General features: G+C 42.7%; 1 protein-coding gene across 1 annotated transcript in view; it reads left to right on the top strand.

Moving 5' to 3' along the window:
* The window catches only part of kcnh2b (potassium voltage-gated channel, subfamily H (eag-related), member 2b), a 1,340,040-nt gene that overhangs the window by 1,216,712 nt on the left and 106,978 nt on the right, over positions 1–16,350 (top strand). Inside the window, exons 10-11 of the mRNA XM_034172191.1 lie at positions 4,075–4,229; positions 8,172–8,266. Of these exons, the coding sequence (XP_034028082.1) occupies positions 4,075–4,229; positions 8,172–8,266 (250 nt within the window). The remainder of the gene's footprint in view (positions 1–4,074; positions 4,230–8,171; positions 8,267–16,350) is intronic.

Here is a 16,350-nt window from a genome sequence, read left to right as displayed (position 1 = left end):
CTTACACCTGCTGGCTCACTCTTAGGCTAAGATTCCTTGCCAGGAAATTTTAGGCTAAGTTAAGAGCTCTTTGAGAGGGCTTTGAGTTGCTTTCTGCATACGGGCCCAGATTTTTAAAACTATTTTCTTGCATGTAGTTTACCTTTTGCACATCAGACTTATACATATCTGACTATGTGGTCAAATTAGCTACTAATTAAGGTGAGACACAATTAGTGTTTGTCATTTGATGGGTATTCTCATGGCGTGGCCAGCTTATGGTTTGTTTGTGTTGCTCTGCACAATGTTTAACGATAGATCATAAATGTCGGAGAAACCCCACACTGTAACTATGAGTTCTTCCTCCGTCCTTGAGTGCTTGATTGTTTCAGTCGAACGTCTTTCACAGTGACATTCCTGTGTTGCTAATTAGCATGGTAACATCTCCGTAAGATTTCTTGTAAATCACTCCGGATGTCTTATCTGGTTACAAAAACGATGTTTTTCATTTTAGAAGTGTTTATTTCTCTCTAGGTTTTCAAAATATATGAAAAAAATGCTAGACATATTAGATTTATACAGAAATACAGGTGTAAGTGTAATCTGTCATCTTGGATTATTTTGTCTGGGCGAGCAATCAGCTGACGTCATGCTGACTTCACTGAGATTGGCAGTTGCCATGTCGCATTGCTCAGCATTTACATAAAATAGACTTCTCATCTATTTTGGCCACTCCTAGCTGTGCAGCATAGAGACCATTGTCTCTTGTTGCTGGCAAACACTCACTGTGATTGAAAATGAATGACAGCTCGTCGCTTTGCCTTTGTCACTCGTGATGGATTGTAGCTAATTTGACAGTAGATTCACCAAGTGGATTTTGAGAAATTTGAGCTGGTCACTGGGCACTCTGGGGGTACCATCACTCTGGCTTTCCCGTGATTATTCAAATGTGCTGCCCATTGTGCTGCCCATCACAGATTAAGCAGGACTCCTGATATGGACTTCCTTGACATATGCCACAGAATGTTCTATTGTAAACTTTGCTTGTAGCAGGAGAATTTCTGTATGCACAGTCTGAGAATTGTGAGATACCAAGGATACTTACTTAATGACCACAAACATACAGGGTCCCATGTACCACCTGGCATGAAGTGGAACACAGTGTGTGACTGATGGTTTACAAGTGACATGTTTGTCATTTTCTCACCAAGCACTCATATTTATGCCTGTAGACGGGCTGATCTTAATATAAGGTGCAGTTTGATGCTTTGTTGGGGCTTTGTTATTGTGAGGCAACAGGAATTGACTGTGCCATAGACCACCAAAAACCTGGCCTAAAGTGGGTGCAGATTTTATGCTGTCGATACGGTGTAATATTGACATAGGCAGGTTCATGATGTGCGTGCACTCTGCATATACACAGAGAGATGTGCCCCAATTTGATCTGTCTGAGGTGAGATTGTCACAGGTGCAGCTGTCCATCAGCACAGAACCACAAAGAAACAGAGCTTCGTCTGTGGGTTACATAACACAATTTCAGCTTTTTAACACCATATTTTCTGGACAGTTATATCATATTAAAATGAATGCATAATGTGTACTCCATCCAAAAAAAGATGAGTATTGTAATAAGCACATGGTTTTCACAATTAGCTTTCACAGCACGCACCAAAACACCAAATCTGGTTTGTGTTCACCTGCTAATAACTCAAATTAATTCTTCTTCAACTTAACTGATGATATTCAGTTTTAAATGATGATTTGATATTAAATTACAGTGTGAAAAGGACCTTACAAAAATGCTTCTTTCACAGTTTTTCTGTTAGCATTGGCAACTTCTAACATCTTATATAGTCACATGCACAGGACCAAGTTTACATACAGGTGTACTTTTACTCCAGTCAAGGGTTTTTGTTGTTGTTATTGGTTTTTTTTTTTTGTTTGTTTGTTTGTCAGAAATCTAAAGTTTTATGTGATAAGTGGTTAAAAATGTTTCAAGTCTCAATCTTGTGCATACACATCAATTATAAATGAAGCCCCTGGTGAGACCTTTGCCAGGGTTTGCTTGTTAGCTTGAAAAATCCACAGCGCCATGAAAGTGTAGGTTTTTCCTTAGTTGGCAGCTATTATTTACTCCGAGGACATGATTACACAACAGCACGCACACACACACACACACACACACACACACACACCAACTCCTACTTGGCTTTCTAAGAGCACTGTAATTGGCCTAGGGCCCGTTCCATGAAGCAAGCTCAGAAAAGTAGCGCTTAATGTGAAACACCTGACTTGAATAAGCCTAACAAATGAGATGAAGCTAAAGCAGTTCCATCAAGGCCGAGCCACATTCACGCAATCAAACTAAGTCAAGACAAGTTCAGCAAGTCAGACTAATTGCGTGTGCATGCCATTCACAGGCAGCTCATGAGGTCGACCACAGATCACAGATACCTCTCTGACCTTTTGACTCCTTATGTTCCGGTCAGATCAGTGAGGTCAGAAAGCCAGCTTTTATTAAATGTGCCCAGATCTTGATTAAAAACTCGAGGTGATCGGGCTTTTTCGGTGGCTGCGCCTAAACTTTGGAACAGTTTGCCTTTGCACATCAGAGCTGCTCCATCTCTAGAGTCTTTTAAATCTGTTCTTAAGACTCATTTTTATGCTTTGGCTGTTAATACAATTTAAGCTGTGTGTGTCTGGTCTTATGTGTTTTTGTATATTTTGGAATTTTAATGCTCTGTTTTTTGTGGTATGGTTTTTGATATTGTTTTTACTGTGAAGCACTTTGGGCAGCTGCTGTTGTTGTAAATGTGCTATATAAATAAAATTGACATTGACATTGACATCAACTGGATTCACAATGGCAAAATGTAAACAGCGAGCAGCAATGTTCACTGCCTCAGAACAGCACTTATAATGGAAACCTATGAGGAATTTAAGGAAAGGAGGTAACAGAAGAAATAAATAAACTCAGAGAGAAAGGCTGACATTGACTAAATGCGTATGATTAACATACCAATGCAATGCAATCTGTGTAAAATGTACTGATAAATAAATGTGTCCTTATTCTGAAGATTGCAATGCTTTATGCTACTGCTGTGGTGAACATGTTGAAGTTTCTTAGATCTTGTTAAAATTATGTCTGTAGGTGTTTTTGATGTCTAAATTACATTACATTGGTCCAAATAAAAGTGGGTGCCAGTAATTGTTCACGTTTCAGCGTGTACATTGGTATTCCATTCCATTCCATTTTATTTATTTAACAGTGAATATGGTTTTGTCTATTTGACTCTTTTGCTTATAGAATTGTTTTTCTTTTCTTTTCCAATAACCCCAGATCAAATTCCTTGTATGTGCAAAATTACTTGGCAATAAATTCAATTCTGATTTTGATTCAAACTCAACTCAGTTTACAAGGCCAGTGAGTTCAAACCTATAAAAGATGAACTCAAAGCTACAAAGAGTGGCACTTAGCTCTACTGGACTTTATTCTTTCTTTCTTTCTTTTACTATTTTACATACTGTGCAATAAATAAGTTAATTAATTAGGATTAATTAAGAAAGAAAGAAAAAAAATGCACGGCACCCTACAGGGCTCAAGGGTGGGTTGCACCTTCATGATAAGTTTATGGCAACAATATCTCCCTCTCTGATATTTCCCAGAGTTGACAGGTATGGCCTGACAATTAGCCTGGTAGTAACCGGACTAGTTCAGCAGTATAAGTTACTATGATAACTCAGCGAAACTTGACGTTAGCGAGATTGCTGGAATGGAACCCTTGCTTAGAATGTTGCGACTTGTCAAAATAAGCAGGGATTTGGCTTATTCATGTTTGCTGGAATACCCCTCTGTTATTTTATTTATCTGTTGTGTGGGCGTGGCCAGTTGAAGTGGAGACAGAATAGAACCCACAGGAATAAACAGGGGTCAGGATTTACCATCTTCATAACAGTGAATCACAAGACAAGGTCGTCCGTTCATCCGTGTGTGTCTGTGTGTGTCTGCATGTTTCAAAATGACAGTATATAGGAAAGCTAGGGCTTTACTTCTTTGTGCCATTCTTAACATTTTCTCTCTTCTCCCCCCATCAGACCACCACACTGATTGGTCTGCTGAAAACAGCTCGTCTTCTGCGGCTTGTCCGTGTAGCCAGGAAGTTGGATCGCTATTCTGAGTATGGTGCCGCTGTCCTCTTCCTCCTTATGTGCACCTTCGCACTCATCGCTCACTGGCTGGCCTGCATCTGGTACACAACCACATGAATGAATCAGATCAGATGTACATGAGAAGGTGTAAGACAGTTATTTTTTTTTTATATGTCTGAACCAACGATACTTGGGGATCAGTTCACATTGTTGTACTCTAAGACAAATGTAAAGTAAATACACACAAATTTTCTCATGTTTTATCAAGGTTTCCCACCTCTTTTTTAAGAGAAAAAAACAAGGTACTTTCTTTTAGCAGCAATATTCAAAGACCTTTATTGTAATGGCTATTTCATAATTTAAAAGGAAATTTAAAAAACAAAAAAACTTGCAGGGTACTAATCCACACATGTAGCAAATAGCCTTCTTCAGCTTTGTTCAACCTGAAGAACCATCAGTAATTCAGTGAAATTCCACAATGTAAACAAAGCAACATGCTCTCTGTTTACACCAAAACGTAGCAGAAATATTTGGGTAGGATGAGCCTGTCTGTGAAATGTTGTAGCTATTTAATATGTAGATATTTTAATGTGTTAATAGAAGAGTTTTTGTGAAACATACTTTAATTTGGAGATCAACCACAGTTGACACTAAGTTAGCCTGGTGTCAGTCAGCATCTCTGTGACTGGAATTACAGATACAGATACTTTATTGTCATTGTAACAAGTACAACAAACGGTAAACCACACACAGACTTAAAACTTAAAAGGTCTGGGAAAGACAGAAAATAAACATAAAATTTAACAGAATGGAAAAGGTGTGTTCAAAACACAAATTAATAAAAAAGAAAACAAATATGAGTATGTAGTAGCAAAAGGATGATCTGTACAAAAACTGTATGTACAAAACTGTGGATACTTCAGTGGCAGTGGATATGATTGCACATTAACAAATATTGCACTCATTTCAAGTGTGGCATGTGACATGTCTATTTGGTTCCAGTGGCATTCAAAGTTCTAACAGCAGTTGGATAGAAACTGTTTTTCAATCTATCTGTACTTGCTTTAATGGCCTTGTACTGTCTGCCTGATGGCAGCAGCTCAAACAGAGTAGTCAGGGTGGGATGAGTCTTTTAGGATGGTGTTGGCTCCCCTGAGACAGTACAAGCCATGAAGGTCCCCCAGTGTGGGTAGATGGCACCCAATGATCTTCTCTGCCATTTTGGTAACCCTTTGGAGCTCTTTCCTATTTGCTCCCATGTAGCTGGCAAACCACATACAGAGGCAGTATGTGAGGATGCTCTCTATGGTAGAACAGTAAAAAAAAACACAAGGATATTTTTCCTGAGGATTCTCAGAAAGTGGAGTCTTTGCTGTATCTTCTTTACTAAGTGTGTGGTGTTCCTGTCCCAGGTCAGTTTATCCTCTATGTGGACTCCCAGGAAATGGAAGTCCCTGACCCTTTCCACACAGGTTCCCCCAATGATAATGATACCTGGTCTGCTGTCCTGTCATGCCTGAAGACCTCCACCATAGTTACCATACCAAGAAATTCCCCATAACCAGCTTCAATGACTACTGGCTTGTTGCACTCACACCGGTAGTGAGGAAGTGTTTTGAAAAACTGGTTAGAAGGCACATTAAGTCATTCATAACCTCCACTTCAGACAATACCAATTTGTTTACAAGGCCAACAGGTCAACAGAGGATGCCGTGACTGCTGCCCTCCACACCACGCTGACCCACCTGGAGCAACAGGGTAACTATGCCTGTCTTCTCTTCGCAGATTGTAGTTCAGCATTTAACACTATCCTCCCCCATGTCCTCGTGAGGAAACTGCTGAACTTTGGTCTACCTCATTCCACATGTCTTTGGATTAAGGATTTTCTGTCAGATCGCCCACAGAGAGACAGGATTTTCCCTCACATATCCACAGCTCTCACATTCAGCACCAGTTCCCCCAGGGCTGTGTGCTGAGCCCACTGCTCTTCACCCTCTACACCTCCCCTGCACCCCTATCCACACCAGCAAAACCTTCATTAAGTATGCGGATGACACCACAGCGATAGGCTGTATCACTGGAGGAGATGAGTCCGCCTACCATGAGGACATGGAACAACTGATGTTGTGATGTAGAGAAAATAACCTGCTCCTGAGCACATCCAAAACTAGGAATTCTGTTATTACAAATGAGAGTAACTGAAAATATATGACTGGAGGACAGGCTGTCGAAATATAATTTAGTCTTGCAATATATTACATTTATCATTTTATAATTACATAAAAATGAAACTAATAGTCATAAGGTCTTCCACGGGACCTCCTCCCAGTTGGATGTAACCAGAAGACCTCACTTGGGAGATGACATCCTCACCAGATGCCTGAACCCCCTCAGCTGGCTCCTTTCAATGCAAAGGAGCAATGACGCTACTCTGAGTCCTTCTGGAATATTCAAATATTCAAAGATGTCCAGTCGTCACCTTAGGCAACTGATTATTGTCCAAGACTCATAACCACACAGTAAGACAGGAAGCACCAGGACACTCAAAACTTGGACCTTTCTCCTGCAAAGATACCTCTTGAGTCTTACAGTTCTTCCCAGGCAACACAAAAAAATCAGAGGCTGAGGACCTAGAGACATGAATATCCCTGCTGAGATAAGTGAATGTCTCCACAAGTTCAACACTTTGGCTGCATACAGATACACTCCTGGTTTGGGGTGTAATGATGCAACCTGAATTGTGATAACCATATCATGAAGCTTGTATGGAATCATGTTTTTTTTTTTTGTGTGTGTGTGTGTGTGTGTGTGTGTGTGTGTGTGTGTGTGTGTGTGTGTGTGTGTGTGTGTGTGTGTGTGTGTGTGTGTGTGTGTGTGTGTGTGTGTGTGTGTGTGTGTGCAGTTTTTTTTTTATTAGTTTTGTGATACCATGAGAAGTCTGCACAGAAGAAGTAATGACCTCTTGCAGAACAATCATAAGTGATTTAGAAAATATTCAAACAGGAAACAGAAAACATCAGAGATTACAATTTATAATTAGGAATAAATTGCTTCTTTAACGTTAAAGCATTCACCACAGATTACTTTCTGCATAATTAGTGTGAACAGTGATGTTATTATATATTGTGATATGTATTGCATTGTGGAGATTGCTAGTGTATCATATCAGCCCGACTTCAGAGTCTGGAAAGTGATTGACAGCCTTGATCTTGGTCTCGATCCAGGAGAATCAAAAACCCAGACACTCTGATTCCTTGTTCAGCTTCTCAGTTGCTGTCTGTACTCAGGGTATGTGTTGATTCTGCACTTTTGTATTTACGTACCTTAATTAAATCATGTACATACAACATCAAACTGCCAAAGTACAACCTGACACAGTCCAGCACATGTCAGACAGTTTGAATTTACTCAGCACTCTGCCAGCCAACACTGTTTGTTATTGCCTCCTTTCACAGTTTAATTGCAAATAAGTTTTGTTTTTTATTCTGTAAATGCATATTAAATCTGATATGATATCACAACAAAATTATGTCAGATTAAAAAGAGGGCATTGCTGTAGTCATATATAGTACCAGCAGTAAGCAGCATATCAAACAACAGCAACACAACAGTTATGTATCCTTGTACTGGAGAGCAGAGTCAACAATGTGTAATGCATATTCTGCAGATCAACGTCCTGCAAAATAAAACTGGAAACATTTGTAGGATTAATTCAGCATCTTCCCATACATAAAATCAACTATGGAAATTTTGCCACCTGCCTTGGGTGGTAGTTGTGCATGTTTTACCATTTTGCATCATTCTTGAAATATTATTTCCTGAAAAAGTCTCTCTCCATGTGGTGGTGCCTTTTCATAATAGGACTGGCTGAAAGGTCAGCAGTTCCTGACTGCACCCTCCTATATTTCACTTTGCTGTTTCACACATGGGGCTACTCTGCCCTTTAAAAAAAAATTTTTTTTTTTTGCTTGTTAATATGAATCCCTCTCCGTTTCAGTCAATATTTGCATATACATGAACTGTAACTATCATTATTTTAACAGGTACGCCATCGGGAATGGAGAGAGGAATGGTTCAATTGGCTGGCTCCATACGCTGGGGGACCAACTGGGAAAACACTATAATGACTCTGTCCAAGGTAATAAGAGCAAAACCATACAAAGTACACCTTCTTGTTATAGACGGCAAGTTTAATTGCAAATCCTCTTCAACCTATATTCAACTGAATACACCACAAAGACAAGATATTTAATGTTCAAACTGATAAACTTTATTGTTTTTGTGCAAATATTTGCTCATTTTGAAATGGATGCCTGCAACACGTTTCAAAAAAGATGGGACAGTGGTATGTTTACCACTGTGTTACTGTTGTGTGGTCCGCCATAAGAGGAGGTACTGCTGGCCCACCACCAGAGGGCGCCCTGCCTGAAGTGCGGGCTTCAGGCACGAGAGGGCGCTGCCGCCACGGACACAGCCGGGAGTGACAGCTGTTACTCATTATGTCCTGACAGCTGTCACTCATTCTTCATCATCCCACTCCATAAAACCCAGACGTCATCTCCACCTCATCGCCGAGATATCGTACTTCAATGGAGGTAATATCCTCAGCCATTTGTGTTTACTTATAAGCTGTATATTGTGAGTGTTTGCAGGAGTACCGGTCCCTCTTCCTGTGGAGGCTGAGTGAGTGCAGGACGGCACTCTTTTCCTCTGAGGGATCTGTCGCGGCTCGTCTTTAGTCTTCTCAGGATGTCGTCTTTTAGATAACACAAACTAATTGCAAGTGATATGCTAGAAAATGACACAACACTTTAGAATAATTCAGCCTTAAGCAAGATAAAATGCACAGAGTTTTTAAGTTTATTTAAGCCTTCGACACAAAGCTTAGACAAACTGAGTCCTCTAGAGAGACTGAATATGACAACCGCGCTCGTCTATTTATTGGAGACCCGCGGGCATCGCTCCTCCTTCGACTTTTTTATTTATTTCATTCCCAAGACATGGTTTTCTATTGGAAGCGTCCTCTAGTGAACCCTAAGCAGGTGTTAGGCCATTATTTCAATGTGACAAACGCTCCCATTAAAACATGAAGGATTTACAACTGATTTTTTTAAAAGACCTTCAGCCACAGGTGCAGCTGGCCTGAGGCCCCCTCCGCACGTGGCCTCAGCCACACGTGCAGCTGGCCTGAGGCCCCTGCACGCGGCCTGTGGGAAAGCACCTAAAAGGCCTTGGAAAGCCCCTGACAGACTAAATGACTAATAGAGCCCTTTTTTGGGTTGAACACCTGCTAGTTCAACCAGAGGACATACAGTTCGGATCAGGACACTTGATAGTTCATCACAGTTCAAATATGGACCTAAAAATTCTTCTACAGTCCCTCCTCTGGGACTCGAAAGAGTCCCATTACATCAACTATACTCTTGGGTTGTTTACTGACAAGACATCCTCATTTGTGCATTGCAATAAAAAAGAAAAACACATCACTCGACTTACTGATAACTCTGGTGCGGATATGAATATCAGTGATACTTCACACGGTAAATATATTGCAGTGCAGGTGAACCTACATACTAAGGCACAAGGTGAGCAATTAGCCGGATTATATCAACACAAGGTGACATTCAAACATTGAGTTTTGGTGTAATTTAAGGCACTTAAAATGGCCACATAAAACAAGTTACATCAACCTCTTAATCATGGCAAAGTAAAGGCTTCACATTGACATCAGTGCAACCAATCATCTTCTGGCATCTATTGACTCACTCAACCAGAGGCTCCAACCCATTATACTTGGTTCTACATATTATTTTGTTAAAGCGTCACACATTTATTATTTAAATGCATCAAATAACCCCTACGTTACCACTATTTAGTCAACCAATCAAGAAACTATTCTAAGGTTGCGCAGCTATATCTAGTTAAATGATAAAACACAATAAATGGTTTCCCTTCATGTCCGTCCTTAAGTCATTTGCCTTAGTCAATCATATAATGGTTTTCATTATAGGCCATTTCTCAACATTCTCCACTTTGTTTTTCTTCTTTTCAGCTTGTTTTCTAATGCCCTTTTTGGCTAGACGCCAAATTTAGGCGATGCATGTCTCTTGAGGCATGCTATAATTTAAGAAAAAAGGGGTCCCTATGGTGCATCTTTACTACTAAATCTACAAACATGCCGTGTAAGGGTCCCCTTTTTATAACTTTGCAATGTGATATCTATGTGTATGCATTTAGCTTTATCTGTGTTACGCAGATGATGGTAAGGACAGACATTTACCCAACCTTCGTTACTAACATATATCCTTCTTTGTTTTATTTACACTCAGATTTCTGAAACCAGTCCGCAATTCAAACTCAAGAACCAAGATCATAGTCCGTGTTCAGTGCCATTACGTCAGTCTGCGCTCCTCAGCATTTACTCAGCATCTGAAGTTTTGGGAGAAGTTGGGGAACATGGGGAGGTTGGCCTTTCAGGGGTAGTGGGGGAAGGATCAGGAATTCTGGCTTTCAGACAGTCGTGCAGTTCTCTGATGGATCTTTCCAGCTCCTTGTGCTGCTTGGCCAGGTTGTACAGGGCCCCCAGAGAATTCTTGCCCACATTCAGGGTGGTGGTGGCCAGCCCTAGCTGTTCCCTTTCCATATGCTCCATCATGCAGGCTAGCATGTCCATACTAGACTGAAGACCACACAGTTGAGTATGGAGGCCCTCCTGAGCACAAGAGATGTTGGCATTGTCACGGTGTATCCTGAACAGGTATGCAGCTGTCTGACTTAGTTGTGGCATGATTTCCTCAAATAGCTCATGGGGAATGTGATTTGTGAGGGGCAGGAGCTGCTCCAAGGTTTTTGGAACAGACTCTTGTGGAAGACGAAGCTCTCGAACCAAGATTGCCATGTCCTGTGGGGTAACCATGACCAGATTAAGGTTGTGCAGTCCAGGGGACAGGAAGTACAAGGGGGAAGGCATTTCGTGTGTGGGGGGAGTATTGTTGATGTCGCACAGGCAAGTGGGTGGGACACTCTGGGCATTTAGCAGCCTGTACAAAGCTCCCCTCTGTCCTGGTGGGTGAGTTCGACTAAGGTCCACCCCTGCTGATCCTCCTCCAGAGGTACTGGGCTGATCAGAATATCTCTCCTGCCTTGGGGGTGGAAAGCTGGGGACAGGGCCTAGCAGTGAATTGGGTCTAGGATGCACTCGGGCAGTTGCTGCATATGGCCGACCTTGGCTGCCTCCCCTGGAGGGTATCGTTGCCACTGGCACATGTGACTGTCTCCATGGCATCTGCGGAAGGGGTGTGTTCCTGAGTCCAAAGGGTCCTTCAGGTGATGGTGGAGTCCTCGGCCGACTCTTGCTGCAGGCAGATTCTGTGAAGCCGTCATCGCCAGGTGCTGGAACGATGAAGATCCTTCTGTTGCCAACTGGTTTAGCTGCTGGATGGACGGCGGCTGTGGCGACCAATCATGTCTCGACCATCCCTCCTGTATATCCTCTTCTCCAAACAGTTCTGAGAGTCCAATCAGACTTGATAGAGGCAGATCAGGCATAGGTCCCTGATCAGGGAGTCTGGTCTCTCAGCCATACTCCTGTGTCCTAGTAATATACATATACGTTCATTATTACAGCTCCATGTCATTCTTTCAGATATTGTCTATCCTATCCCTCATTTTGTGGGTGCATGAGTGTGAATGTAAATGTGCGTACATGTCTTCTTCCTCGTCTACAATATCACCAAGCACAGTCCATCCCAGTCCTCCCTATCTGGGGTGTACGCCACAATATTAGGGAGCTGGGGGCTGTCGGGGAGGATAATTGGTATTTCATCCATTTCCATATATTCTGGTTCTCTGTCTGTTTCATTTGTGCTTTCTTCTAGGGCTCGGATGGCTAACAGTGGGAGCTGTCCTACTGTGGATGAAAGCAATTTATTGACCAGAAATTTTATCAAGGGAATACCACAACATATTACCAGCAAGACCGCCACCCCTGTTAGTGCCAAGATTACACCTATCTGGTATAACCAGTCTTTCCATGATATCCACCCTCTCCTTAGAGTCCCAAACAGTGAAAACAGTGGGCCAATATTCATTCCATTCCCTACAATGTATCCAGAATCGTCAGTTTCATTTCTCCCTCCTATGGAGTTACTTAACAGTTCCTGTTGCATCTCCTCAAGTGTGATTAAGAGCTCTGTCAAATTTCCGTCTTCCCCTGTACGCATGGGAATAGCTGTGCAACATTCGGTGGCTTTGATCATAATACAAACTCCTTGTTCATCAGCCATCATCATCTCAATAGCTAATCTATTTTGCATTGTCATTAGCGAGGTGGCGTGCAGTTGTTCGGTTAAGGCTCCTACTGCTGCCAATGTCCAGTTCAGGTATCTTTGTTGATTATACCACAAGTAATTAATCCACTGCACCTCCTGGAACCTAGAACGGATTTTTGGAGTAACCCCGAACAGAGCCAATGCCCATCCCCATTTATCCGCATCTTCATCTGCTTTAACTCTGCTACTGTCTATGGCTTCTAACTGTCGGGGTATCCCTTCTGGTATCCCGTTTCTTACTGTGATGTTGTAGTCTGTTTTAAACGTCATTATTCCTCTTTTCTTACGAAGTTTCTGTGGCATGGGTTGTATTGAATTTGGCATTTCAATTACTGTTATAGCTCCTGTGAGCATCACAGGAGCACAAAGGCCCTTCCAATTAGGGGACAGCGATGACAGGAGTTTCCTTCTTTGTCCGCATATCCAAAAGATGTCAGCTAAGGGTACCGTTCCCTTAGGTAAATTTGGAGTAGATACCATGAAGCATGGGTGAGATTCAGTCCAATTACAGACCCCCCTGTGGCTGGTACTATTGTTCACACTGTATGCCTGCTGCTGGCAGGGTGTGACAGACGGTAATGTTCCATGCTGTTTTGGCCGGTTTGTATTCTTGCTGCTTTGCATACACTGTATGTGGTGTTTTGGCTGGGTCGTCCCTACCTGCCAATCGCTTATGTATTGTGCTACTAAGCCTTTAGCTATACAGAATGGGTGTCTCATCCCTTTCTCTATTTTAATCATAGGTGGAACGGTTCCTTCTGTACTCAGGGGCACTGGACAAAGTTTACTGTCGGCAGCATATTTTTCATCACCTACTGCCATTTTCATAACACATTGTGTATAGCATTCTGCTTGGTCTGAGTTATGTTGGGGACTCCTATAACAGTTGTTGATATCAGGTAGGGTTTAGCCTGAGGTATCACACCTTTCCGGTGACAGGCTATGCAAGGCTTTTCACTGATCTGCCTAGCCGAAAATTTCAACCATTGGTAAAATAAATTGGTCTTCAACCCTTGTGTGCGGGCTAGGTCTATACTGGGATCCCATCTCCCTAAGTGACTGCTTGTTTCTAGGCTTCTAATTGTCCTCTTTTTCCTTGGTTTTGATTTTACCCATTTTGTGGCTTCATGTACTGTAACAGTTACGTCTTGCTTGGTTTCCCTGCATCCTCTTTTATGCACAATTACCTCTATGTTGAGTGTTCCCTCCTATTCACATTTGATGCTAATGGCTTCGCCTAATATGTAATCCCCCAGCTTTCCCTGTATTCCTATGTTCTTGTAGGCTTTTGATTTAATGTATACCAAATTATATGTTTTTCCTGTGTTTAGAATGCCTTGTTTAGCTGCTATTGCGGCCATGGCCACGGCACAGTCCGTTGTATGTTTTGGATGTCTATTTTTTCCCATACTGACCACCAGTAGTATTGTCAATCCCTTGAATATTCCTTAATCATTGCTCTGATGACTGTTGAGATGTGCTACTAGATGTGCTACTAAGTGAGCCGTCACTAGATGAGCTGTCACTAGGGATGTGTGGTGTATCTGTGCTTTGTCTGGGTTGTACTTCCTGCGGTTCTTCTGTCGGTAAATCTACTGAGTTGCTGTCCGAGTCTGATGTCTCCTGTGGCCTGTCTATCTGTCGGTCTGTATTTCTGTCTGTCTGTTGGCCTGCGTCTCCAGTTGTTTCTGAGTCTGCATCTGAGTCTGTCGCTGCTCTATCTGGCAGGGATCCACTACTCTCTGAAGCTGTGCGTCGTCTTTGTTCAATCAGTCCTCTGTGAGCGCCTTGGCCAGTGTTCGCCTGGCTGCAGAGAGGCGTGGCCTTCCCTCGGTGCTTCTTCTGGCTGCAGGGAGGCGTGGCCGTCCCTCGGTGCTGCTGTAGGGTCTCTGGCTTCTCCTGCTTCCCCCCTTGGCCCGGCGGCTCTGCCAAGATGAGCTTGCCGAGGCCGCAGGGGCGCTGGGCCACCAACCCTACAGCAGTGGTTTAAATGAAACCAAGTGTCCTTACCGTCTACTTTGACTGCTGTACGTGAGGCAAGAATAACTTTGAAAGGACCTTCTCGGCGGGGCCTGTCCCACTTCTTTTTGAAACACCTTGACGTAAACCAGATCACCAGGCTGGATGCTCTGATTTCAAGTGAATCTCTGCTTCTCTGTCTTCTGTAGCACCTTTGACCTGCAAAAAGATAGTTTTGTGTATTTGGGTTAACTGTCTCAGATAATTATGCCATTCGTCTTGTAGCTGCTCCAGCGATGGTCCTTCGTAGGGTCCTCTCAGGTATGGAATAGGCATCGGCCGACCTGTAAGAGCTTCAAATGGTGTCAAATGGGTTAGTCGGTTAGTTTGTGAGCGCATTGACAATAAAGCAAGCGGCAACGCATCCAGCCAGGTTAGTTTGCCATTGCTGTCTGCTATGATTTTGCTAGTTTGTTCTTTAAAATGCCATTAGCCCGTTCTACTGCCCCATTTGATTGAGGGTGATAAACACACCCAAACTTCTGTTTGATACCCAATTGTTTGAATGTTTCTTGTGTAACCTTGGCTACAAAAGCCCTACCGTTGTCAGATGAGATAGTATCTGGAATGCCAAATCTTGGAAAGACATCTCGGCACAAGAATTTGGCTACCGTTTTATGGTCTTGATTTGCAGAGGCTACTGCCTCAATCCATCGGCTGAATCTGCATATCACTACCAAAACATATCATTCGTTTAACTCGATTTTCAGCTCCCAATGTCTATGAAATCCATCATAAGATGTCTGAATGGCCCATCAGGGACCGGAATGTGGGCTAAAGGGGCTGTGAATGATTTCCGGACCTTGTACTGTGCACATACCTCACACTCATTCAACAAACGGTCCACTGTTGCTGCCATATATGGTGACCACCAGACAGCTTTTAGTTTGTTCATAATTTGGACTCGCGAACAATGATCGGGTTCCGTGGCCCAAATGATTGCATGTCGTAATAAAATTGGTGGGTAACACAAAATGTCCATGACTACTGCGCCACAGCTTGTCCGCTGGCCCCTGACTGCGTGTCTCAATAGCGCCTCGTTTAACCCACATTCGTTTTTCTTCTCCACTGGCCCTACTTTGAGGCCACTATCAGTGCGTCAAGTGAAACCAGTGGGGCACAATCTTGGATGGTTAGCAGGGGAAACATATGTTCTCCTTGTGCTCCTTTGCACGCTGCGTCATCTGCTAGGTTTTACCTTGAGCTATAATGTTATTATTCTTTTGATGACCTGCACATTTAATGATGGCTTACCTCAGACGGTAATTGGAGAGCTTGTAACAGTTGGGAAATCGCTTCTCCATGAGTGACAGGGGTGCCATCTGCTCTCAGGAATCCCCTTTGTTTCCAAATGTTTGCATGTACATGACATACGCCATAAGCGTAGGCTGAGTCTGTGTAGATATTAACACGTTGATCTTTAGCTATCTGGCAAGCCATAGTTAGGCTTGATTTCTGCCAGTTGGGCTGAACAAGGCTGATCAATTCCTTGGGACTCCAGTAATTCAAAGGTTTCGCCATCCGTGTTTAGTTTAAACAATCCCCATACCCGCATGCAATCCCGCGGCATCCCGAAAGCATGAGCCATCCACGAACAGGGTTAGATCTGCATCTATGGCGTGATTATCAAATGTTCTCTGGCTCTCAAAAATTTCTCTGTCTCTGCCACACAGTTATGTGGATACCATCTAACGGTGTGGTCAATTTGGTGGCGGGATTCACCGTGTGACAACGTTGTATTGATTATTTCTGGAGCGGACAACACAACTTCATATCCAGTGCGTCTAGCTTGTGTTAAGACAAAAACGTTGACTGGTTAGCAGGGCATGTAACTGATGCGACGTGTACAACGTACTGCATGTCCCATGATTAT

Source organism: Thalassophryne amazonica, chromosome 1, assembly GCF_902500255.1.
Source record: "Thalassophryne amazonica chromosome 1, fThaAma1.1, whole genome shotgun sequence".
NCBI lineage: Eukaryota > Metazoa > Chordata > Actinopteri > Batrachoidiformes > Batrachoididae > Thalassophryne > Thalassophryne amazonica.
Note: the sequence above shows the minus strand (reverse complement) of the source record. Positions and strands in the feature narration are given on the sequence as shown.